Source organism: Vidua macroura, chromosome 38 (genome assembly GCF_024509145.1).
Source record: "Vidua macroura isolate BioBank_ID:100142 chromosome 38, ASM2450914v1, whole genome shotgun sequence".
Lineage (NCBI taxonomy): Eukaryota > Metazoa > Chordata > Aves > Passeriformes > Viduidae > Vidua > Vidua macroura.
In genome coordinates, this window is record NC_071608.1 from 856,726 (window position 1) to 882,143 (window position 25,418).

A 25,418-nucleotide genomic window follows, 5' to 3' on the forward strand; every position below is an offset into this window, starting at 1 on the left:
GCGAAGGGTCTGGGGCGGCTGGAGGAGGAGAAAGGGCTGAAGAGCAACCCAGCGAAGCTGAGGGAGGAGCTGGAGGAGAATTTCTGCAGCCTCAGAATGTGAAGTGCTTCTGCCAGTAATCGCCGGAATCATCAAATTAGCATAAATTCTATTAACGGTTTCCCAGATGAGACATTTCAAGGCTTCTCCCCCCCTCTTCCTGACACAAACAAAAAGAGAATATAATTACTTTGCCATAAAGCAGCTCCTGAAAAGGCCCTCAGTCCTGCCTTTCTTCTCCCGTGGAATAAAGCTCCAAATGAAAGGTGCTGCTGACCTCTGTGCTCTCATCATTCATCAACCAAGGAGGAGGAAAGAAACTCCACAATGGTTTTAGAGCCCGGGACCGAGCAGGGGCCCATTTGCCAGGTCCACACCACAGCTTGTGGGGGGGAGGGTCTGAGAAGCTTTTTGGGGTGCTCAGCCCCTGCTCCCCTCCCGATTCAGAGGAGGGTTTGGGAGGACGATGGTGGAACGCATATGGAAGAAATGTAATTTGTGTAACACAAGCCCAGCACCTACTGCAGTAACTCACAACAAGCACCGCGGGGGCAATAATCTAAAATAATGTGCTGGTTTTTTTATTGGCATGAGATCGTGGATGACAATTTGAAAGAGAGCAGAATTTGCTTATGAGCAAAAGCCTCCTTAACTCTTCAGAACGACACTAAAACAACTCGCCTGCCTATAAATACGATCTGCCAATAGAGACATCTTAGCTGTGAAGATTTAATTACAGGCAGGAGCTGCAGGAGGCCCCGGGCTCACACTGAAACAGCTGAGCCTCATCACAAATGGGGGATGTACCTGCACGAGAGGCTCTTGGCAGGGCCAGGTGTAACTTTCAACCTCCAGTTCCTTCCCAGACAGGGGCAAATTGAGATTTTGGGTGACTTCCTGTACTATAAGGTAATATATCAATGTCAGGACCTTTCTCTCGCGTGGCCATTGGCTCTGAGGATGTGTCTCTTCTAGGTCTCAGTTCCCCTATAAATGTGGATAATTTTGGCTCCCTTCTTCAAGGAAGCATCAGTAATGTTTACTTTCCCAAAGATCTTGAGGCTTTTTACAATCTATTACAAATTAATTATTATTAAGTTAAAACAAACTATATACCCTAAATAAAGCAGTTCCAACAAAGCAGCTGGATGATGAGAGCAATCTGCTTTATGAACTCCCTTTTCCGCTGCGCAATTTTCAGCATTTAGTTCTGCTTTCTAATTGCTAATATCCATTCTTCAATTACCCGCTGTTTTGTTTCAGATTTAAAAGATTAAAGCACGTTGTTATTTTATGATTATGTGAATTCTCTTTGTGTAATTGTTGGGTTTGGGTTTTATCTGTTTGCATATTAAACGTCTGCACAGGGAAGACTCATACATGGCTTGAAATGGGTTTCGCCTTTGGCACAAGTTGCCGGCTGTTCCTCAAATCAAGGTTTAAAGACGAGAAGCAGGCAAGGCATCGTATTTCTCAAGTGACAACATCCCATAAACAGCCTCGCGGTGAATTTCAACGCTCCCCTGCTGCACCCAGCCGCTTGCACTGACCCTTTGCAGAACCAGCGTGGGGTGCTCAGGCCCACACGAGCCCTGTGCCAGTGGCTTTGCTGGAAACAACGACCCGGTTTGGCCTGAGAAGGGCTTTTCCTGCCCAGAACAGCCCCTCTGGAGCCGTGGGCAAGGAGCAGGCCCAGGCCTGAGGCTCCCGGGCCCTCTCGGCGTCTTCGTTGCTAGGCAGCGCGTGCTGGCGCCAGCCGCCATCAGCAAATATGGCGCCTGGGCGGCTTCAGCGGGCGCGCGGCCGCGCCCCGCCGAGCAGGCAGGCCACGCCCTCAGCAGACATGGCGCCGGGCTGGCTTCAAGGAGCCCGCAGAGCGCAGCCAATGAGAGGCCGGGAGAGGGGAGGGGGGTAGCCGGAGCGCGCGGGGATTGGCTGGCGGCGCGGATTCAAACCGGAGCGCGGGGCCGTTGGGGCTGCGCGCGCCGCTGGGGCCGGAGCCGCGGCCCAGGTGAGGGAGCCTGAGGGGCTCGGGTGAGTGCGGGGACGGGCTGGGAGGAACCGGGGGCTCGGGGGAGTGCGGGAGATCCGGAGGGCTGAGGGGAACCCTGAGGGGAAGGGATCCCGGACCCGCCCAGGCCCTTTTTATCCCGGTGCTGTCGCAGCCCCAGTCGCCCGGCTCGAAGGGCGCTGTACGGGCCGGGCTGGTCCCTGCGGCCTCCCGGCCTCGGGGGTCGCGGGGATTGTGATGCTCGTGCTGGTAGTTGAGGCACCGAGCTGGGCGTGCCCCGCGCTGTGAGTTCGCACGACGAGGGCAGAGCTCTTTCCACGCCTCGCAGTGCACCTATTAAAGTATCGAGGTATCGGTGTGCCTGTGAAGTCTGTACCTGTGGAACAGGTACCTCGAAGCCTTCTGTGCTGGCGGGTTGTGTTCCCTGCACCACTCCCAAGCCTTCCAGCACCGGCTCATTTCCCAGCCCCGGCTGCCCTGCGTGCCCCAGCCACCTCTCGCATTTGTGAAATCATTTCTGTCTTGCTGAGCAGGAGACTTTCCCCTTCACTGCCTCTGTTTATGCCGTTGTTGCTGCTGTTTGGGAGAAATATGCTGACTGGTTGAATTTTAACAGCTATTTACAGGAGGAGCTGTAAGTTAAAATGCAGCTAAATTTAAAACTGTATTAAAATTCCCCGGAATGTTGCTCCTATTTTTATCTTACAAAGTGCTGAAAACTTGCAGGTTTTTAGTGGCCTAGATAGTACCAAGTTATTTGTAGACAGGGCATGGGCTGTGTTCTGTATCCTTTCAGAAGGGAAGGACTTGGGATCCCTCATCTTGCCTTGGGTTCTGAGCCACTGTGCTGTGCTGGGGGACAGTGGAAGCACTAAGGTGGGCAAATCTGCCTCTCTCCAAGGTTCTGTTGTCCATAAACCATGGAGGGCTGTGGATTTTCATTCCCAATGAGAAAAAGTAGATGCATATATCTCCATAAAACATGAGTTTTGTTCGTGCAGCTTCTCAAACCCGCCTGAAAGCATTACAGCCAGTAACTCTGAGGCTGGTTCTCTTTCCTTTGGGCTGGTTTCTGCTCGGAGGTGGGAGGGAAGGGCTGGGCTGCTTGTTCAGCTGTGGTTTTTTGGCAGGAGGATGGAGATTACCATGGTGAACCTGCGGGGTCTGTACGAGCAGCTCACGCGCCAGGCCGAGTTTCTGAGCGAAGGAAACGAATGCCGTGAGTTTTGTTCCTGAAGAATCTGCTGAAGATGCTAAAACCAGTCTGATCTGGGCTCTTCCTTTGTGGAGGAATATCAAGTCCCAGCTGAATTTCTATGCAGGGCCACGTTCTGCTTGTAGCAAACTGGCTTTGTCTCATGTTCCAGCTCTTCTGGCTGGTGCTGACAGGAGGAAAAAAAAATGAGAAATGGAAGAACTCATGGACATCTCTTGTGTGGCTGGGTTCTCCATGCCTCAGCTGGGAGAAGGTTGGGCATCAGGAGGAAGAATTTCTTCCTGGAAAAAGCAGACAGGGATTGGAGGGGTCTGCCCAGGGAGATTTGGAGTCCCCATCACTGGAGGTGTCCAAGGAATGACTGGACGTGGTGCTGTGGGCTGGGTGACAAGGTGGAGGTTGGGTCTTTTCCAACCTCAGGAATCCTGTGATTCTTTGTGAACCTGCTGTCAGCTGCTCCTCTGCTTGCCCAGCTAAGGCTTCTCGTGTTCTCTCCCCAGAGTTTATTCAGTTAGCCAAGAACTTTGAGGAGAACCGGAGGAAATGGCAGAAAATAGAGCAGGAGCTCAGCAGGTACAAAGATCTCCTCATGAAGACAGAAGCTGAGCGCAGTGCCCTGGACGTGAAACTGAAACACGCCCGCAATCAGGTGGATGTGGAGATCAAACGGAGGCAAAAAGCTGAAATGGACTGTGAGAAGCTGGTGAGTAATTCCTGTGTTACCCGTCAGCTCTTGAGAGTGTGGAGACAAGGCAATTAAACTGCATTGATCAGTGGCAAATAAGGACTGGCAGTCATGGGGAGGAAAGGAAAAATAAAAAGCAAGGAATTGGCTGGGCTTCTCGGAGCAGCCTGCTGCTTTGATCTGGGAAAGGAGACTGGCTGCTGATGGAGCTGAGCTGCCATTACCTGTCTGCAGCCATTAGCAGTCCATTGACACAAGTTCTGAGAGCTTATCTCTGGTATCTCAAGCACTCGGTCGGGTCTTACAGTAATTAAACACGCTGTATCCAGCTGCTGATGTTATCTGCGCTCACAGGAGCGGCAAATCCAGCTGATTCGGGAGCTGCTCATGTGTGATGCCTCCGGCAGCATCCAGCTCAGCGAGGAGCAGAAGTCTGTCCTCGCCTTCCTGAACAGGCCACAGGCTTCTGTGGGAAGTGCAGGCAACAAAAGGTAGGGAAACAGCATTTTATCTGAGGTGTCAGGCATCAATCCAGCTGTGGGCCCCTGTGACACATTCTGCATCCATGTCAACAGTTTCCCTTTTTGTTCCACTTTAAAATACGGCTCTTCTGAGTCAGTGGGATTGTTCTGGAACCGTGACTGACTGAAAGCCAAACTGATACAAGCTTCTTCTAATTTTTGTTTTTTAGGCTGTCTACAATAGATGAATCTGGCTCAATTCTGTCAGACATCAGCTTTGACAAGAGCGATGACTCACTGGTAATGTAACTCCATTTCTGAAGTTCTCCTCCCCTGTAAAGCCCGAGGGGAGGGGGTTGATCTCCAGAGACCCTTTGTGTTTGGATTACTGGGATATTAACCTGGCTGAGCTGATTTGTATTTCCCGAGTACGCTGTTGGCTAAAATTTGATGAAAGCCCTGGCCAGGGGCTGTGTGGTATTCACCATTAACCAATGCTGTGTCTTTCCCTCAGGACTGGGATTCTTCCGTGGTGAAAGCTGTTAGGCTGAAGAGGAGAGAGAAGCGGGTATTGTTCAATTGTTCCTGTCACATAGTTCCCATTGTTCCCCCTGGCTGCCACAATGCCACCATCTGTCACCTCACAGCCACCTGTAGTGACCTCTGAGCCACTAAAAACAGTCAGACCTGGCATGGCTGTGCTGCTGCTGTGGGGGTTTAGATTGAAATTTAGGTCTGATGTCATTATTTGTTTACTGAAAATAAGTGGAGTTCTGTATATCCTGTGCTGTTACAGTCTGGGGTTTGCAAGAAAACACTTGGGAGATTATTAACAGCTCCCAGATTAGGGGAAAGTGGTGTAGGAAGTTAACATTTTTCTGTTTTGTAAAGGAGCTTGTACTCGTTCTGCTGTAATCTGCAGAAGATACAGAAAGAGCCTGAAACCATCACCTAGTGGAGCTGGGAAGAGTCTGGGACTTGCTTAATTGCTGGTTTTTGTGTGTGTAGTTCATGGGTTTGTTGGGGCTTTTTTGTTCTCCTTTCTTAGGTCAGGTTTCTTTTTTTTTTCTTCTGATCTGAATTATAAAGCTGACTAGGAAAATTATTTGAAAGAGGTTCCCTAATTCTTCCTGGCACCTCCAAGGTTGCCACGAAGCAGAGGTACTCCTGAAGGACTTGTCAGCACACACCACAGATGCATGAAGTGTTCAGTCCTTCTAGTCATCTTGAGTCAGTGTAATGCCAAGTGAACATAATTCCTGCTTTGAGACAGGAACGTGCTCTCTTTTCAGCGCTCTTCCAGGCAGTTTGCTGAAGGCCCCCCAGCTCCTCAGAAGAAATCCAGATCTATCAGCAACACAGCAGACCAGGTATGGTGGTAACAGCTGGGTTTGTGTACACCTGGCCACAGTTCCTGCCTGTTTCCAGGGCCACAGCATTCCTGTCACTGGTGTATTTGTCATTCCAGGCTAATGAATCCATAGTAGCAAAGACCACTGTGATGGTCCCCAATGACGGTGGCCCAATTGAAGCCATTTCTACCATCCAGACTGTGCCTTACCCTCGGAGGAGCCGGAGGAAGAGCGGTAGGTGTAACATCCCTGTCCTGTCCTGACTCATCTATACCGGTTATCCTGAAATGCTCGTTATTCCTGCCAGGACCTGGGAGCTGCTTCTAATTTATGATGCCCGTGTGTTTGGGGGCCCAGGGTGATTCCAGCCTTTTCCTCTTGTGTCTTCCAGGTCCTTTGCAGCCCTGGAACAGCGAGTCCAGCATAGGCAGTAAGCAGCTGGAGTCCAAGCTGGACACTGATGGCTCCAGCACCCCACAGCACAACAGCGGAGTGAGGCTGCACGACTTTGTTTCAAAAACGGTGGGTCTACAGGCAGGAGGAGCTTGGAAAAGCATCTCCTTCCATCTTGAAGTGTGTGTGATAAGAGGCTGCCAGCTGTGTCAAAGGAGGTTTAGGTTGGATATTGGGAAAAGGTTCTTCTCCCAGAGCGGGGGTTGTGCACTGAACAGGCCCAACAAGGAACGGGCACGGCCCCAGGGCTGCCAGAGCTCCAGGAGAGTTTGGACAATGCTCCCAGGGATGCACAGGGTGGGACTGTTGGGGTGTCTGTGCAGGGCTGGGAGCTGCACAGATGATCTCTGTAGCTCTCTTCCAATTCAGGCTATTCCATGATTCTGTGATTAGTCTCAGGTCAATATGACCTGTACCAGTTACCTGTATGGATCACAGAACTGTTACCCAGTTTAATTCCTGCTGAGTTACTACACTGCACTAATCTCTCTCATCTGTGTTCTCTGGATCACCAGGTTATCAAGCCAGAATCGTGTGTTCCTTGTGGAAAGAGAGTCAAGTTTGGGAAGATCTCTCTGAAGTGCAGAGACTGCCGGGTGGTGGCTCACCCGGAGTGCCGGGAGCGCTGCCCCCTGCCCTGCATCCCCACGCTGACGGGCACTCCGGTCCGCATCGGGGAGGTGGGTCTGTGCCCCGGGCTTGGGGCTGGCTACCAGAGGAGCCACCCTGGCTTGGGACTTGCTCAGCTCCAAGGCTGCCTTCCCCAGCAAAGCTCCTGTTGCTCAGAGCTGCATAATGACATGCTAATGAGCTCGCTAATGCATCATTGCACAGGCAGGGAGGGGGTGTAGGGGTGTGATGGTAGGAGGGCGTTGAGTGGGGAAGGTGGCAGCTCTGGGCAGGCAATGCAGCGTTGTGCTGATGGATATGATGTTTCTTCATCAGTCCTGAGAAGAGCAACAATTCTTGTTTTCAGACCATAGATCTTGATGTGAATTCCTAAGAGAGTATTTTCCATGTATTGGTGACTGAATCCATCTTTTTTTTTTTTTTTTTTTTTTTACTTTCCCTTCTGCCTTTTAGGGCACCTTGATGGATTTTGTCCCTTCTACTCCTCCAATGATCCCTTCCATCATCGTGCACTGTGTTAATGAGATTGAGCAACGAGGGCTGCATGAGGTAGGAAGAAAATGAGGTGTGAAACAGTGCTAATGAAATGGGTTGTGGTGTTAGGGAAGCAAATTCTTAACCCAAATATCCCTTATTTATGGTGTGCATTGTGCTGCTTAGTGGGTGACTGAGGTGTGGGGAGAAGGTGAGGATGGAAGAAAACCAGTTGATCTCCTCCTCTGAGCCAAGCTTTGTGCCAACAGACAGGTATTTACCGTGTCTCTGGCTGTGACAAGACTGTGAGGGAACTGAAGGAGAAGTTTCTCAGAGCAAAGAACATTCCTTTGCTCAGTAAAGTGGACGATATCCACGCCATCTGCGGCCTTCTCAAGGACTTCCTGCGCAGCCTGAAAGAGCCCCTTCTCACTTTCCGGTTAAACAAGACTTTCATGGAAGCTGCAGGTGAGGAATTGTTGTGTGACATCTCCAGCTCTTTCCTGAGGCTCAGTGGTTGTGGTTTTGCTGTCAAGTGAACCAACAGGCCTTGGTGCTCTGTGGAGCCCTTGTGCCTGAGTTCTAAGTGGGCAGGATACAAGATTATTAGCACAACTTGAGAAGTTCCTGGCTTCTTTATTTCTCAACGTAGCTGTGCCTGTGAGGGGAAAATTGCAGCTTCTGGGAGCACTTTCTTAGGTCTGAATATTATTTTTCCCTGCTAGAAATCCCGGATGAGGACAACAGCATTGCTGCTATGTACCAAGCAGTTGGAGAACTTCCTCAGGCCAATAGGGACACGTTGGCTTTCCTCATGGTCCACCTGCAGAGGTACATTCTGATGGACAGGGGGGTTGGAGCCAGGTGATCTCAAAGGTCCCTCCCAACCCAAACCATTCTGTGATCTGAAAGGGGAAGGTTACCCCACTGGTGCTTTTTCTAATTGGGTCTGGTTACTGCTTGTGAGCATGAAGTCTTTATTCTGGAACCAACCTGCTCACTCAGAGGCTAAGTGTGTGTGGGACAGGGGACTTGTAGCTTCCCCCCTTCACTCGTGATACATTCTTTCTTAATTTCTTTTGATGCAGGGTGGCTCAGAGCCCGGACACTAAAATGGACATCTCCAATTTGGCCAAAGTCTTTGGCCCCACAATAGTCGCCCATGCGGTACCAGATCCTGACCCCATGACCCTCCTGCAGGACACGAAGCGTCAGCCCAAGGTAGGACAAACTTGGTGATTTTTCTCTCTTCCAACCCAAATCATTCCATGATTCTGTGATCAGTGACTCACAGGTGTCTCTGTAGGTTGTGGAGCGACTCCTGCTGCTGCCCATGGACTACTGGAGCCAGCTGATGATGGTGGAGCAGGAGAACATTGACCCAGCACACGTGATTGAGAACACCAATGCCTATTCCACTCCACGGACACCTGAGGTTCAAGGTAATCCTGCATTCTGCTCTGTTACTAAAACCAGCAATCCTCAATCCAAGCAGCCTGCAAGGCTCTGGGAGCCAGCCACTCCTCGCTTCATGGAGGCAGAGGAAAAAGCGAACTGTGCCAGGAAATGCCAGATTTGTCTAGTGCTTTTCACAGATGCCAGGGAATGCCTGATGTTCTCTGCATGGCAAAGAAAACTTCAGCTGTCCCCACACTGTGCTGCTCTCTTTTGGCAGTGAGCATCCTGGGGCCTCTCACCACCCCGGAGCATCAGCTCTCCAAGACGCCCTCATCCAGCTCCCTGTCCCAGAGGGTCCGCTCCACCTTCAGCAAGACCACCCCCAAGTAAGTGCTAAGTGCCAGGGGGTGTTGTCATGCCATGTTTGGAATGACTGCAGGTGGTTTTGGGTACTCTAGGAGAACTGAGACATTTGGGGGCAGCCTGCACTTACTACTCAGTGAACCCTCCCTTAATCTGTGCTGTGGGAGCAGCGGATTTGGGTAACAAACATCCTCTCATGGTAGGGAGAGGAACATTGTTTGGGAGGCGGGTGAATGTTCCCTGGAAAAGGGAGAGTGTTGGCTCTCTGTGTCCAGAATTCCAAACTGATATTCTTGTGTTTCTCTTGAATTAGATTTGGGAGCAAAAGCAAGTCAACAACCCAGCTTGGGCATCAGGGTAACTTCTTTGCCTCTCCTATGCTGAAGTGAAGACCTGGGAGTTGGTCTTGTCCTGGCATTTGCACACCAATGCTCACCAGTAGAAGAAATACAGGTTGTCTCCGTGGCCTCTGGCAGCTTACATGAAATAATGTTTTGCCTTTTATCTTTCAGCTTAACTGAGACTTTTAATGGAATTTTATAGTGCAATTTATTTTTATTATCTAATGCTGTGCTGAATGTAGTATTGGTGAAGACAGTAACAAGCAGAATTTGTTCAGTGTTAATCACTAAAAAAACTCTAGAGAATTGGCATTTTCACTAACATCTATTTTCCTCCCTGTGTGAAGTAGAGCAGTCACAAAATAAGGGTCAGTTGGTTGGGGTTTTTAGGACTCTGTAGGATGTTCTTGGCACAGCAGTGTCTGAGCTTTGTCAGAATCCAGGCTTTCCATCAGCACAGTCTGTTCCACCTGGCTGGTGGTGCAGCTGCAATCCTGAGGATGGCAGTGTTGGACTAGGTTGGTGGGCAAAAGCCACTCTTCAAGGAACTGCCCGAGGGACTGTAGCTTCTCTAAAGGAACATTTCCTGGTACTGTGTTTGCAGGGGGTGAATTCCGTAGAGGAGGATGTAGATGCAAAGCCAAAGGATTTCCTGGGTAGCCCAAAGGAATTTTAGTGCTGCTCATGCTGGTGAGGGGAGGGAGGGTGGTTCAGTAGGGGTGGGAGTCCTGCTTTCCCAGGACCTTGCCCAGTGCTGTGTGAAGACACCTGTGCAACACACACGAGTTTATCAAGTAGCTGTTTTTATTGAGCTTTGGAAAACTGTCCTGACTGTGCAGTTAAGTAAATCCTGAAGTTTTACACAACCCATGGTTTTGTATTCCCTGGCTTGTGGCTTTAACTTGTGTATTTTCACCCAGGCATGTGTGGCCTCACTGGAGGCTGAGGGGCTGCTCTCTGAGGAGCTCCTGCCCAAGGACTGATCCCAGCCAACTTTGCTGCTGGGGGCAGGATGCTGCCCTGGACTGTGGCTCCTGGGTCGAGGGGACAAAGGAGGATGACAAGTTGGATCCCCACTGTTTTGTGTTGGGAAGCGAAATAGCCCGGGGTGGGTGTGCTGGCTTGGGGTGTTTCTCTTTCCCCTTGATTGTGAGGTCTGGGGGGTGAAGTGTTTGCACACTGGTGCTGACCCACTGCTGGGGCACCCGAGCAGGGGGATGTTTCTGGCCCCTGGGTTCTCAGACACACGAGGTATGCCTGAGAGGGGCACTAAGATGTGTTCTCCTTACCCAAATTCTGGTTCTGGGCACACTTGGTCCTTTCCTGGAGCATCTTCTCCCAGACTAGGTCCTTACCTGTTCCTCACTGGAGCAGATACATGGTCACTCTTGGTGGGACCTGCTGAGGGACATCTGCCCTGGTCCCTGTGGCACTCCTGTGTGGGGACAGGTAGGTTTGGGGACATCTGGGGAAGCCACCCCCACTCGGACACTGCTGGGCACAAAGGTGACCCTGGCAGTGCTTGGGATGGGGGGTGCCCACCTGTGCCTGCTGGTAAGGGCACAAATTCCAAGTGGGAAGGGTCTGGGGGGATGAAGAGTGAGGAGAGGGCGGATCTTTGGTGTTCCATGCTCTGGATGCTTCAGGTTGCAAGAAGACACCAGCAAGGAGAAATCACACAGAGAAATATTTATTAAGCAAAAATTTTTAAAAGCCTCATTTTGGCTTCAGAAACAGGGATGAAAATGTCATTCTTGGTGGGAACCAGTACAAGAAAGCTGGTTTATATCCAGGCCAGGGGCAGGCATGTGTGGGCTTCTGAGGATTAATGCAGATAAAATCACCCCTGTGGGCTCCTTAATCAGCATAATTTAATGCATTTGGACAGGCCAGTGACCATCTGTGTCCTGTGTAGAAAGACTTCACCTTCATCATGGCTCCTCACTGGTCTTGTGGAGGAATTCACCTCCTGGTTCATTGTAAATGGTAGAATTCTTATAATTAACAAGTTGATTTCTCACATTGCCCTAATCAGCATTTGGTTCTGGTCAATGGCAGCTCCAAGGGAGAGACACAAGTCCACACCTATAGAAGATTGTGCCTGGATCCTGTAAGACAAATTCTTCACTCTTGTTTTCATTCCCTCTGGGAGAAGCAGGACACAGCAGCGTGCGTAAGCTTTGGGGACTTGAGTTACCCACGAGTGGGCCTGGATTTGACGGCTGAGCAATGGGACAACGTGAGGAGCTGACAGAACCACCAGGTCCATGTGAGGGATGGGCCTGCTTTGCAGAGCCAGACAGTCCTTTTGGCCTTCTAGCCTTGGCAAAAGTCATGCCCTACTCTGTGGGCTGATCCTCATCATCTAAACCTAGTGCAGCAGGTTCCTTGGGCAGTGCCGGTCGGCCTCTTGGAGGAAGCGGTGGATGGCACTGGCAGTGTCGGTGTCACCCTTGCTCTGGCAGATGTGAGCCATCTTCACCAGTCTGCGCCCACAGTCCCGCCTGTGATCTGTCTGCACGGGAATGTTATAACATTCCATGAACTTGGCTTTTGCCTTCTTCTGGGATCTCTCTCGGTAGAGGAAGTACTTTCCCCAGGAGAGACTCAGGGCTTGACGGCATCTGAGGCTCAGGGTGTTGATTTTCCCCTGTAGTTCCATGTAGATCTCTTTTTCCTGTGCTGAGTTTTTTGCACCAATGAACTCTGCCAACTGAAGCTTGGCAAGTGTAAGGTCAAGGTCTGGATGTGTCTGCACAATTTTCTGGAGGTCCTTGATGGCTTTACACCGTATCTTATCCTTGTCTTCCTCCTTTGCTTTAACCCACTGTTGCTTGTAGCAGTTGGCCAAGGCCTGGTAGAGAAGATGGTAACCTGGGTCCTGCTGCAGGGCTCGCTGGATGATCTCAAGCGCTCGCTCGGTCGACTGTGGCATCCAGAACAAAGCTGATAGTTTGAGGACCTCTGGGTCAGAGCTTTTCTCTGCACATTCTTTGGCCAAGCCAATTGACTTTTCCCTATCTACTTCTTCAAGTAGCCTGGCCAAATATATTTTGGCTCTGTAGTTATTTGGCTGCTCGCTGACAATTCTTTCCAACTGGTTTCTGACTTCTCTTTCAACATCAGGTTGCCAGGAGAAATTCCAGGAGGAATAAAAAGCCATTGCAAGCCCAGTACGGAAAGATCTGTTCTGTGGTTCAATCATCAAGGCCACGTTGAAGCACTCTCTTGCCCGTTCCCCATTTCGGGCTCTGAGAGCCAGGAGGGACCAGCCTTTCTGAGCCTGGATGTGCGGGATCAGCCGCACATCCCAAGGAGTTGGGCAGAGCTGCTGAACTTGTTCCAGGCAGGTTTCAGCCTCCTGATAGGAACCCTGAAGGTAGTGAATCCAAGCATAATTCCCGTAGGTGATCAAAGAGCCAGCAGTAGATGCCAGCTGCTCCTCTTCCTTGTGTTCCTCAGCAGCTCTGAGGCTCTGCAGAGCTTCCTTGCTCTGGTTATTCAGTTGGTGCAGGTATGCCTGAAGCCCCAGGAGGGCCAGCTGGTTCTGGTGGGCTGTGTGCTTGATCTCAACATCCAACTTCTGCAGGAGATGCTGAGGACTGCAAGATTCAACACCCAACATCCAGGTGAAGTGACACTGAAGGGCATCCAGCTTGTCCTTCAGCTGCTCCTTGCTACAAAGAGGACATGGTGAGTTATTGAAGGGTGGACGCTGGGATGCCCACCCTGAGCAGGAAAAGAGGAAGGGAGGTGGAGGAGGAGACTTTCTCCAATTACTCAACACATCCCTTGCACTCAGGCTAATAAAGAACCTGCAAATTGTTGTTCTAATCAGCCCATTTTTCAGGGAGCTCTCTGTGAGCCTTCCCATTGGAAATCAGCAAGCCAGGAATGTAGTGCTCCCTCACCTAAGGCAAAGGCCCTGCCATGGGCTGCAAAAAGAGAGTAAAGCCAGCCCTACCCACACAGTGAAAGCTTCTTCACCTTCTGTGGGGTTGTGTCTTCAGCTGAAGGGTGAAGTAATGGCTCGGAAAAGGGCCCAACAAGGTAAGGAAGATGTTAGACTCGTGTGTCTCTTCTGTGAGGAAAGGCTGAGAGAGCTGACTGTTCAGCCTAGAGAAGAGCAGGCTCAGAAGCACCTTAGAGCTGTAGAAATACTTGAAGGGGGGGTACAAAGAAGTGCCAGGCTTTTTTAGTGGTGCCCAGTGCCAGGGCAAGAAGAGCACAAACAAGCCCAGGAAGCTCCATCTGGACATCAGGAAATTTAACTGAGAAGAAGAAAGGCCTTGCACATTTTTCCTGGGTAGGTTGTACAGTCTCCACCCTCAGAGAGACTCCAGAGCTGTCTGGATGCAGCACCTTGGACTTTCAGAGGCTCTTTCCAGCCTTAACCATGGTGAGGTTCTGAGCCAGGTTGCTGTGCTGAGCCCTGTCCCCCCAGGCTGTGGGAGCTGAGACAAGAAGGAATGCTGTGCACTCACCTCAGTTTTGCTGCAGGCAACATGTCACTGTCGAGGAATGATGGCTTGGCTGCACTTCCTCCACTCAGCAACAGATCCTGGGCAGGACAGTCTGTAAGCTAGGGACTGAGCCTTAAGTAGGGAAGCTCTCTCCTGGGTGGAGTGAGATGAAACCACTTATCTAGGGTGAAACGAAACTGGGAGAGTTTAAACCAAAAATGAAAGTATCTTCTTCCTGTCTGGAAGTTATCACCTTCCCTTCATAAAATGACACTGGGGAAGGAAGGGAACCCTGTGGTCAGAGTAGCAGGGGCTGGACTCCACCCTGGGGACCTTGTCCCTGCTGAAAAGGACTTTGGGGTTACAGCTTTTAGCATGTATCTGGTGTAAGGTGATGGAGGATCAGAATGGAAACGTGACATCAGTGATGAGCCAAAGGCTCCTTGTGACTCTGCAGAACTTTGTCCCCAGGGCTTGCCTGGATCTGCCCTGGCAGTTTTGCTGGAGTTTCTCGCCTGCCTGTCACAGAAACTGCCCAGCAAAAAGGGGATGGCAACTGCAGTTGTATGGTTTCGTGTGAGGTACGGGTGCGCCTGGGGTAAATCCCAACTCCTTCCCTAAGGAGCAGAAAGTGCTGATAGCTGAGCTGGAGATGGCCCCAGGGATATCAGCAACTCACCAGGAAGCCATTGCTGACCATTGAGGTGTTGGCAGGTGACAGAAACCAGTGGAAGTGGCAAAAAAAAAGCAGGTAAAATGCAGGACACGTGGTATGTCTGGGTGTAACGGGGATTGTAGCCCTAGGAAGAAAGATTCCAGTGGAGAGAATAGTAGAAAATACATTTTAAAAAGTAGCCTCAAGTAAACTCTAAACAGAGAAGGAAGAAACCACCAGCCTTAGAATCATATTCCTCCCAGCAAAGAAGAAAAAACCCATCACTATTTCCCCCTCAGGATGCTGATGAGTCACTGCAGCAGCGCAAAGGAAGGAGGAGAATTTACTGCTGGAGGAGCAGGGTAGATGCTTTTATCCCCAGTGTTTATTTTTGTCTATTGATGACAACCTTTAATAGAAAATGAGTAATTTGGCTATTAGTGTTAGCACTGCTGGATGAACAATGAATGATTGCTCTATCTTGATTAGGCTGAAGCATTAATTAGACAATGGGTAACATCTAATTCTTGAATCTTCACGTCAGCATCTTCTTTCAGCATCTTTCTGTGCATTTGGGCTTGACTAAGCTGCTTCTCTCTTGCCTGAGGTGGCCAGGATGGGGCTGTGTGAATTGGTACTGGGCAGATGTTTTGTCTCCCTGGGCTGGGGCAGAACTGACAGGATGGAGGAGAAAATTCACTGCTCGAATCCCTCAGGCCTTGACAACAGTTCTTGGCTACTTCTGCTAATATTAGGGCTGGTTTGAGGATGATTACACTTCTGTGCAACAGCTATTAATATCATACAAAGCTTGGATGGAAGTCAAAAATAACAGCAAATGAGAAAACTACCAACCAGAAGCCAAATAGGAAGTACATGCAAGGCTTGGTGTTGTGAAAGATAAATGGTGGGAAGGAAAAGCAAAAGAACTGCAATGAGATGCAGAGGAAAAAATAATACAAATATTTTTGTTGGTGGTTTGAAAACAGTCCTTGGCTTAAAAACATTGTTACATCAAATAACACTGGTCGAATTCTGAGCTGGTTTGAAAAGAAATCCTGGCTTATTTGTCCAGAAAATCACCTGTTTATAATAAAGTTCCTTCAGCTGATTCTGGGCCACAAGGAAGGGGCTCTGGACCACCAGAGTGAGCTGCAACATGGAGGAGGAAAGGCAGAACCTGGAAATGCTGTTCTGCAAACACTGCCTGCAGTGTTGGGAAGCTTCAAGAAGCTCCATCTGAGTAGCCAAGGCCAGAACTAAAAATACTTTGAGGTGTGGCTGCAGAATTTCCCTGCCACAGTTTGAGTCCTGGCTGAACATCTGTTAATTGTCTATAACTTCCTTACTGGCCTTCAAGTCCAGGTGAGGCTTCTGTGAGTAAGAAGACAGGTGGCAAAAAGGTGTTTTCTGTTTGTCACAGTTCCTATTGCACCTTTTCAGCTCCCATAGGCTGTGCTGCTCCCATCAGGAGTATAAACCTCTCCGGGGAAAGAAGGTGGCAAAAGCAGACTTTAAACCTTTATAAATCTTTAACCTTCAACCCTTTCACAGAGGTGTTTAATTCATGGCTTTGTACAAATCCCTGGCTGAAAACCTGGGGTCTCCACCTGCCTGGAAACTTGAGGGGAGAATCCTTTGCTCTCAAGGTGCTGAAAGCCTGGCACAGGTGCCCAGAGAAGCTGTGGCTGTCCCTGGAAGTGTCCAAGGCCAGGCTGGATGGGGCTTGGAGGACCCTGGTCTGGTGGAACCATGGCAGGGGTGTGGAACTGGATGATTTTTTTAAGTCTCTTCCAATGTAGACCTTTCTATGACCTCTTTGATGAGACCAAAACAGGTAATGTTTCTCCTAGAAAAGGGCTTTAGGAACTTCAAAAATGCCCATTTCCCCTCCTGTCTGTTCGCTGACAATTTCTCCCGAGCATGGGCATTGCTGCAGGACTCAGTGCCAGCAGATGGCAGAGGCTCCCCACGGATGACCCTGCTGGGTTTTTGCAGTGCCGTTCTCCCCCCAGCCTGTGAAAAAGAGCGATGCTTTTGCACACTTTTATATTTCTGCCTCACAGCTGGATTCTTTTTTAACAATATTCCAACCCCACTCACCTTTATTTGGATGATAATATCTATATTTGGGAAAGAGGTGGTTTCCCGTGGAAGAAAACAGGGCAGGACCTTAGAGAGCTGCCTGGGGAAGGGTGTTCATCCTTCTGAGCTGAGCAGGGCCCAAGGGAAGGTCTGGGCAGCATTTAAAATGAAAAAGAAAATCTTTTTAATGTAATATAGGCAGAAACTGTGAAACCAATATTGTTGCCTCACCACAATATTTGCTCTCCTTGTTTCCAAATGCTTTGGAAATGCAGCCTCTGTGCACACCCTGGTTCTTCCTAACTCTGATAGTGGTGCTTGGATTGACTGATTCCTCTGGATAAAAGCAGCCTGGAGTTTCTGCGCTGCTCACATCTGAGTGCTGGGTGACCACCAGAGCCTGGATTTGCTGCTGTGGGGTGACACAGGGAACTCTGGCTGGAGCTGGCAGGGAATAGCTGCACTCCACACACTCCTGGTTCCCCCCAGGCCTGACAGGAGATGCTTGTGATGCTTTTCTCTCCTGGGCAGCCGCTCAAGCAGAAAATGGAGCTGTTGTGCATTTCAAAACCTTTCAAACACCTTCCTGAAGCACCTTTCTCTCCTGAATTAATCCATCTCCAAAACCATGAGGCATTGCCTGCCTGTTTACAGCTGGGTGATGCAATGAGGTCACTGCAGAGGCTTGATCAGCACGGGAGAAACGATTCCAGGGAGCAAAGCATAGATGATAGTAAGGGCTTCGGTTAACTGTCCCCAGCTCCTCGCCATCCCCAGCACCCAGGGTGTGTCTGGAGGGGCTGGAAGACACTGAGATACCAACGGCCTCCCCTGGCTGCTCAGGGATGGCAGCTTATCTCTGAGAGCAAAGCCTTCCCTGCTATCAGCACCCCAGAGACACTCAACTGTCTTCCAACTGCTCTGATGGGGTGATAAACCCGGAGCATTTGCTGCTCAGCCAGGCTGGGAAGCTCCAGAGCACCCGGGGCTCATCTGGGGCAGGGAGAGCAGCAAAACCCTGGTGGGGAGCCCTGGGAGAGGTTGGGATGTTCAGAGTTCTTAACTCTTCCTTTTGGTCCAGCTTCTGCCCTGTGAGGGGCTGTAGCCTTCACCCCATCTGGGAATGAGGAAAAACTCAGGAAATTCAAAAAGGAAAGTTAAAAAAAAAAAAAAAAAAAAAGGCAGTGAAAATTCAGGAGGAATTTCTTCATGGAAAGGGTGGTCAGGTATTGGAAGGGGTTGGCCTCCTTGGAGGTGTCCAGGGAATGAGTGGACATGGCACTCAGTGCTCTGGTGGGGGTGACAAGGTGAGGATCAGGCACAGCTTGGTCTCAGAGGGCTTTTCCAATCTGAATAACTCAGGGATTCTGTGTGAATCCCTGGAAGTGGCTCCTGCAGCTTCACTTGGAGCAGTCCCTGAATTCAAACACCCCCTCGACGGTGGTTTTGTAGTGGTTGGAACATCCAGGACCTGCTCATCATTCCAGGGGACTGGGAATGATTGACCCAGGGCACAGAGAGAGAAGCCACTCTTTTTTACTCTCTTTGTTGTTAACTCCAGAAATGAATTGATGAGGAGGCGGACAGGCCCCACCAGGAGAAGGTACAAGAGAATCCATGGGATTTTCAGTGTTGTTAACAAATGAAAGCCAGAGCACGAGGGAAAATCAGAACTTCTGGTCCAAAGGCACGTGGTCCTGCTATCATGGCATAAATGTAATGAAAAATTGCAGTGCTCAGATTTGATAAGATTGCAGCAGCAGCAGTTCTCAGTGGCAATTAACAGAAGAGTTTCTGTGTGTGGAAGGAATCAGTGGATCTCAGTTGTTCTGCAGACAAGAAGCTGATGGAGGGTAATGCCAGGAAGGCAGAAATGTCAAAACTTCAAAGGGTGATGGATCAAATGAGGGTTATAGTTGAGAGAGGAGAGAAATCTCAGTGTAGTAAGGAAAAAACAGGGTAGATATGCACTAGAATTCATAGAACACTTTCAGGTAATTTGGGTAAGATTAAATCCACTCAGCAGGTGCCAGAAAACCAAGAAGGGAACCTTAACCCAGAGAGGGTGGAAAATAGTCAAGGAAAAATGCCAAAGGTTTCTCTTAAAACAGAGGCTGAAGATCAGAGAGAATTATGTGGTGTTGGGATTGGGAAAACAGTGGAACAAGTACTTAAATGTGTTGTTTGTCAGCACCACAGAGAATGAGAAACTGCAACGGTAATTGGGCAAGATCCAACCATCCCAAGCAAAGATAATTGAGCTAATTTACATCTACAACGGTGTTCTGAGCGCTGTGCTCCCAGAAGAGGCCGTAAATACATAAAGTTTTATGGCTTTTGATACTGTTCCACATGGCCCGTGAGAAAGAGAAAGAAACGCTTCGGATAAAATCACTCCAGAGCGTATCCAAGACTGCGACAAGCCCTGCACAGAGGACAATTGTCTGTGGTTTCCCTGCAGAACAGAAGGGTAGAAGTGTGTTTTTTGAGAGCTTAAAGAATTGGATCAGGAATGGTGGACCAGGTCCTGGATGGGACAGGAGAATGTTTCCTTCTCACCTCCCTTGGTGGAGGCTTCTGTAGATAGCATGGAAAGGAAGGTAATTTTAATTGCCATGAAATTAATAATTGTTCTCCCAACTAGGGATGAAGCCTGGGAATTTCTGCAGACAGATCCTGAAAAATCCCTGCTCCCTCAAATGCTGTGTTTCTCTTGGGCTGTTGCTCTCTGAAATGGCAGCGCTCCCTTCTAAGAAGGATTTTATCCTTTGCCAAAGTCCCAAACAAGAGATTACATGATGTGATTTCCTGTGCGAGCAGGACTGCCTTTAACGACCCACTGAACCTCTCGGCCTTGAAGGTTGAGGTTTGTTTTCTTGAGCTTTAGCTTGGCACCAACCCAGCAAAGCCTTTGTGTCCTAACTTTTATCTAAACACACACACAAAGAACAGGGAGAATAAAAACATGCGGTGTCTTCTAGAAAGAGAAAACAAACTCTCTCTCTCTCCCTAATTCTGCATCTTCCTCCATCAGCTTTCAGGAAACAAAGGGACAGAGGTGAGCTGTTTTCTCTAAACTATAATTTCCCCCCAGTGAGACAACAGCTCCCTGCTCACTCAAGCGGAGCTGGAAGTGGTTATTTCTCACCCAGGCACGTATAACAGCCTCATCCATTCTTTTCTGTGGCTTTTTCTCCTCTTTTGCAGCTGAGACCACCTGAAGCTCTGAGAAAGCTGTTGGAGCCTTCCTGAGTGGTTTATTTTTAGCAGCACGAGCACGCTCCAGGCCCTGGGGAACGCCGTGAGTGGTGTAGAAACACTTGAAATTACCAAACTCCCCCTTTTCCACACAAGTGAGCTCTTAAACCTGCCCAGACTTTCTAATGGCTTCATCCAGTCCTTGTGATCGTATTTCATCCCAGGGGGTTTTATTTGATGTTTCAGCCCAGAGATGTTTCTCCCCACGTAAATGTTTGTCGGGTCCCTTGACTCCCTCTCTCTGAAGCACTGAAATCCTGAAGCCTCTTGCCCTGAGAGCCTTGGATGAGTCCCATGGCACCGGGCTGGCTCTGACCCCATGGAAGGAGAGCCCCTGATTGTTTTCCCAGCCAGTCTTCCTGGGGAGCCGCTCCTCAGCCCCTCACACCGAGGCTCTGCCGTGCGGGCATTTCATTGTTTCATCCGGAGCTGGAACACAGCAGCCAAGCAGAATTTCCTTTGAGCTGCAGATAAGCAGATTCTGGTGATAGGGAGGCCCTGCTCAAGCTGCCCCTGGGGTTCCAGCTTTGAGAAAAACCTCGAGGGCTGAAGGGGAAGGAAGTGTTTAATGCTGTGGACATAGGAGATGAAGAGAAAAACAACACCCAGGGATGCATCAGCCTTAAACACATTCTCTGAGCTGCCCAGGGTGGGCATCCCCAAGCAGCCACGGAGCTGCAGCCGGGCAAATGTTTTCTAAGCCTGTGTTTGGTGAGAATTCCTCAGGAACTGGCAACAAAGAGTCAGCTCATTGTGCAGGAAGCCTCAATCAGCCGTGGAGAAAGCGGATCACATATTGAAAAATCAAGTTGTCTTTGTGAACGACATGAATGATCAGATTACAGAAAGCAAATCCCTGAAAAAAAAAAAAAAAAACCCAAAAAAACCAAACAACTATTCCAGGCTCTTCACTGAAGGCTCAGAGCGCAGCTGAGTGCTGAGACATGAAACGTGTCAAGGCATGCACAGCATCGCTTCTTAGAAATAACAGCTTCTCTCAGCATCAGCAGAATTTAAAAATGTAATAATTTCCACTTCCAGAGAGCAGAGGGAAATGACACCCAGCGCTGCACGAGTGTTATCGGAAAGATGGAGCAGGATAGCAAAGCTGTGGTCAAACCCAGCAGAAGATACTTTTAGTCAGACTGGTCCTTGAAAGAAAATCTTAGAAAAATCGATAATAAATCAAGCCCAGCAAAAATCGATAACAAATCAAGCCCAAACAGACCAAGGACTTCTGGAGAAACACTCCCTAATTTCAGGCAGATCTGTCTGTGCTGCAGCAACAAGAACTAATGGAGGGCAGAGAAACAGAGAAAAAGTTACACCACGGTTATATATGCACAGATTGGAGGGAAAAAATGTGATCCTGTGCTCCTTCCCAGTTCCCAGGAACACAGGAGAGAGACTGAGTGTGGGAAGCCCTCATTTTAGGGTCACCTGCCAGAGTAGCTGGTGGCTGGGCAGAATATCCAGGAACAGACTTGGTTCAAGAGAGACAGAACAGGACAAAGAGCTGCAGCTCAGGGACCTTGAATCCCAGGTCCTGCTGTGTCCTGGAAGCTCCTGGTGGGATAGGAACTCCTCATGGAGGGTCCCTGGTGATGGGCACGTCAACCCAGCAAAGGTGACGGGGACACCCACGTCCCCACCCAGGGAAAGGTGTCACAGCTCTGCCCACGCCTTCCAGGAGCTGCCTCCAGATGGTGCTCCAGGCAATTTTCTGGGATTTGAAAGGATTTGATTGTCCCACAGATGGCTTTTCTGGGCTCAGTGGTAAGGAAGGAGGGTGGTTTATGCTCAGCCCTTGCAGGGAGCCTTCAGCTGCCTCTGCCAAGCTCTTCCTCACTGTGAGCAGCTCCTCGTTCCCAGCTCGTGCACTGGGAGCCCCCGAGGTTGGCCAGGAATGAGTCACAAACAAAGTCCCCCCCATAGGAAAGGAGAGTTATGGATTCATAACCTTGACCCTTCTGGGTAGGAAAGGTTTATTTGTGCAGTTTGCTTTATAAATAACCCAGAAAGCAGCAGCAGCAGCTTTGTTTTTCATGGTCTCAGACTTGGCGTGTGGAGGAACCTCACCCAAGCCTTGCTCTGGGCCCTGGGAGTCCTGGCCAGGGAGAGCAGTCCCTGTGTTTGTTCAGTGACTCAGAATGCAAAACTCACCATGAGATAAGGCCAAGGAGCGGGGTCAGTGACTCTGTGTCTGTGGGGGCAGCACTGAGGACCACCCCTGCTCCTTCTGGCCCTGGGGTCTCACCAATTATCCTCCTCCATCCCTTCTGGGAATCCCACAGGACCTCCTCACAAATCTCGCTGTGTTGTATCTTGAGCGAGGAATAAAGGGTTAAAAACAAACTGGAGCAATTTAGTGGAGAAGGGAAAGATTTGAGGTCAAAGAGCAAAATGTTCCCAGAGGGATTCACTGAGGGAACCTGTGGAGTCACCAAACAGATGACTCGAGGGAGAAACTGAACTCCTGAGAGGGAAATTAACCCTGTACAGGCAAGGTTAAGCCTGGCATTTTAAATCTTTCAGCTGGGACAATGCTGTAGCAATCCTGTTCTACAGGCATGAGGGATCAGGGGTGTTGTACCAGGAAAAGGCATTGCTTGCCAGACTGGGGGCAGGCCTGGCTTCCTCGCAGAGTCAGGCAGAGATGCCACAGCCAGAGGGGAGCCACTCCTGACTGCTGCCCCACAGAAGGCTACTTGCTGCTCCCATTCCCAGCCCTGGAAACAGGAGAATCCCTCATGTCCCCCATACAGGTGGTGTGGGGACAGAGAACAGCATCAATGAAGAGCTTTTTTATCGTGTGGAATTGTTTCCATCTCTCCACCACAGAGTGTTATTCTCTCTTTCACAGGAACAGCTCCAGCTGCTTTTTTTATTACAGGACCTGAGTGCAGGAAAGGGGCAAAGACTCTTTTACACCAAGGATGCTGCTGAGAAATTGAGAGGTCTGACAGGAGACTCTGCAGAGCCTGCTGGTGAGCAGCTAATGAGCCTCGAAACCCTGTCAGCCTCAGGCACAGAGAACTTTGCAAAGCAGTGGAAAAACAGCAGGGAGTGAATAGAAAGGCTGTGCTCAGCACTTCGGGGATGTTTAGCCTCTTTCTCCCTTTGCAAAGGGCCCTTCCCCAGGTGGTTTTGCCTTCCCTCAGCCTGATTTGCAGAGCACTCAGGATTCCAACAAATCTGTAAAACTGGATACTTCCCTCGCCCAGCCCACTCTTCCTTCAGCCCTTATCTGCCCTTACCTGTCTCCACTAGGTCGCTTTAAAAGTCCCAGACACTTCCTTCCTTTGTTTGTCTTGGCCTGAAAGGGAAATGTCTTGTGTGTCAAAGGTTTTGTGCAAATTCCTGTCCAAGCTCTTTACTACCTCTGGCCTTGGTAAATCAAACTCCTTCTCCCAGCTGGGGCTTTGCACAGTGAATCAGATTCTCTCCCCACATTCTCCCTCTCCTGCCTGCACATGGGGTTGAGATGGAGCAGCAAAACAAGGGGTTAAATCCCTCCAGGCTGCTGCAAATTTGGGATGGAAAAGAAGTTCTGGGTTTCAAAGGTGTTTGCACAGAGCCAGAGTTTCTCAAGGGCTGTGCCACTGTCACAGCTCTCCTTTCTCTTTAGGAAAATCACCTGGGCTTAGAGACCCAAAGCAGGTCAGGGGGGTCCTGGCCAGAGGTGAGCAGGGGGCACAGCCTTGCTGAGCTCTGCCTGGACTCTGAGGAAAGACTTCTCCATGGAAAGGGCAGTCAGGCATTAGAAGGGGCTGCCCAGGGAGGTTTGGAGTGCCCATCCCTGGAGGTGTCCAAGGAAGGACTAGAGGTGGCACTCAGAGCTCTGGGCTGGGGACAAGGTGGGCATCGGGCACAGCTTGGACTCGATGATCCCTCAGAGCTTTTCCAGCCTCAGGGATTCTGGGCTTCTGTGACTTCAGCGCTCTTTCCCCAGGGCACACAGAGGAAGACTCACAGTTCCTGTCACCCTGGAAGAGTGAAAACCATGGTGACCCTGAGACACCTCCTACAGAGGGAATCTGCTCTCCCATTTCCCCCCCCAGACCTTTGCCCGTGCTTGGCTGAGGAGCAAACAAGGACCTGTCCCTGGGAGGAGCACTGGAGGCAGCAGGTGCAGAACCCAAGCGTGGGGCCGAGTTTGGTGCTGGCAGGGAGGGCTGGGCTGGGTCACCACAAGCCGACCACGCAGGAGATGCTTCAGTTGGGAGCCCCTTCCTTTGCAGATGAGCATCTTGATGTCAGCTCCCCTGTGCTCCTGTGCGGTTGCTGCACACCTGACTGCGGCCGAGCTCGGGGCTGGCAGCTGCTGAAACCACAGCCTGGGGGAAGCCAGCTCCCCGTGCCTCGCTGAGAGCAGCCTGTGCCGCAGGAAAACAAACCCAGCCAGGCCCTTCTCACCCCAAACTCGCTGGGCAAACAGGAAACTACGAGCAAGGGTGGAAGGGCAAGGGTGCAGGCTCCAGGAACGGACCCCAGGCCCCACCTGTGAGTGATTTCCAGGTCAACACTCGGGTTTACCTGGCCAGCTGATGCACTGGCACCCCTAGTCAAAGCAGGGCATGAGGTGGGCACTGGCATTGCCTCCCCTGAGCTCTTCCTCCAGATGAAACGTTAAACTGCTGCAGCACCTGCCCCAGCAGCAGCTCAGGTGCCAGTGCTGCCGTTAGAGCTGCCAGGAAAACTGGGGAAGAGCCAAGAGATGGGTTCAGCCCTGGTTTCCTCCGTGCCAGGGCCACTCTGCCTGCTACCAGGGCTTCTTTCCTCCCCCACAATGCCCCTTCCAGCTCTGAACTCCTCCAGGAATGTAGAATAAATCACAGAATCCCAGAATGGTTTGGGTTGGAGGGAACTTCAAGCTCATCTCGTTCCATGTCCCTGCCACAGGGACAACCCCACCTTGCCTGGTTTACCCCTCTTTGACAGCTCCAAAATGAACCACGATGAGGAAGAACAGCCTCTCCTGCTGCTCTGTGCCAGGATCTGTGCCTGGAGGGGGCACGAAGAGGACACTGATCTCAGCAAGGCACCTCCATGTTTCTCCACCTCTATTTTTGCATCCTGGTCCTGTCTGCACTACCTGAGCACATGAGAATGCTCAGAGCATTTCACCACCCCTGCTCAAAGCTTTCCCTTGTTGAAATTCCCAGAACCATCCCTGGAGCTCCCTTGGTTCAGCACCTGCCTGTTGGTGACATTTAATCCATCTGTGGTGATTTGGGAATGTCACAAAGGCACAACAGGACATTGTTGATGGCAATGTAAGAGCAAACAACCACTTCTGTGGCTGTTCCTGCTGAGTCCAGCCTGAGATGCTCCTGGCCCTGGCACTCACAGGCTGTGACAGGAGCCAAGAGCCACCACGGGACACGGAGTGGGGGGGGATGATGGATTACAAAAGTGGCCGGGAAATTTCTCATACATTTCCTGCAAGGTTTGAAGTCAGTCCTCCCTGTATGACACCTCATCCCTCCTCTTCACAGCTGCTTCTCATTTTCCAAGCATAGTCTTCCTGTTTT

General features: G+C 50.3%; 2 protein-coding genes across 5 annotated transcripts; one reads left to right on the forward strand and one right to left on the reverse strand.

The window, feature by feature from the left end:
- Positions 1–1,971: 1,971 nt before the first annotated feature.
- On the forward strand, positions 1,972–23,925 carry RACGAP1 (Rac GTPase activating protein 1). Of its 4 annotated transcripts, XR_008441075.1 has the most exons (19): positions 1,972–2,050; positions 3,181–3,269; positions 3,767–3,969; positions 4,306–4,442; positions 4,643–4,712; positions 4,927–4,980; positions 5,705–5,782; positions 5,881–5,998; positions 6,156–6,286; positions 6,733–6,897; positions 7,301–7,396; positions 7,591–7,789; positions 8,047–8,152; positions 8,410–8,542; positions 8,628–8,763; positions 8,997–9,105; positions 9,396–9,535; positions 22,748–22,871; positions 23,837–23,925. XR_008441075.1 is itself a non-coding variant. In XM_054002263.1 (17 exons), exons 2-17 carry the CDS (start codon positions 3,185–3,187, stop codon positions 9,469–9,471), a joined length of 1,896 nt encoding a protein of 631 aa, XP_053858238.1. In that variant the 5' UTR covers positions 1,972–2,050; positions 3,181–3,184; the 3' UTR covers positions 9,472–9,617. The 4 variants fall into 4 exon arrangements, 3 of the variants coding, with proteins under 3 accessions (XP_053858238.1, XP_053858239.1, XP_053858240.1); XM_054002263.1 differs by lacking the exons at positions 22,748–22,871; positions 23,837–23,925 and having other exon boundaries at positions 9,396–9,617; XM_054002264.1 differs by lacking the exons at positions 22,748–22,871; positions 23,837–23,925 and having other exon boundaries at positions 1,993–2,073; positions 9,396–9,617.
- LOC128821307 (interferon-induced protein with tetratricopeptide repeats 1-like) lies at positions 11,109–14,868 on the reverse strand. Its single transcript, XM_054002266.1, has 3 exons — positions 14,566–14,868; positions 13,908–14,039; positions 11,109–13,100 (listed from the first exon to the last, which is right to left on the reverse strand). The coding sequence occupies exons 2-3, from the start codon at positions 13,928–13,930 to the stop codon at positions 11,795–11,797; spliced, it is 1,329 nt and encodes a 442-aa protein (XP_053858241.1). The 5' UTR covers positions 13,931–14,039; positions 14,566–14,868; the 3' UTR covers positions 11,109–11,794.
- Positions 23,926–25,418: the final 1,493 nt, after the last annotated feature.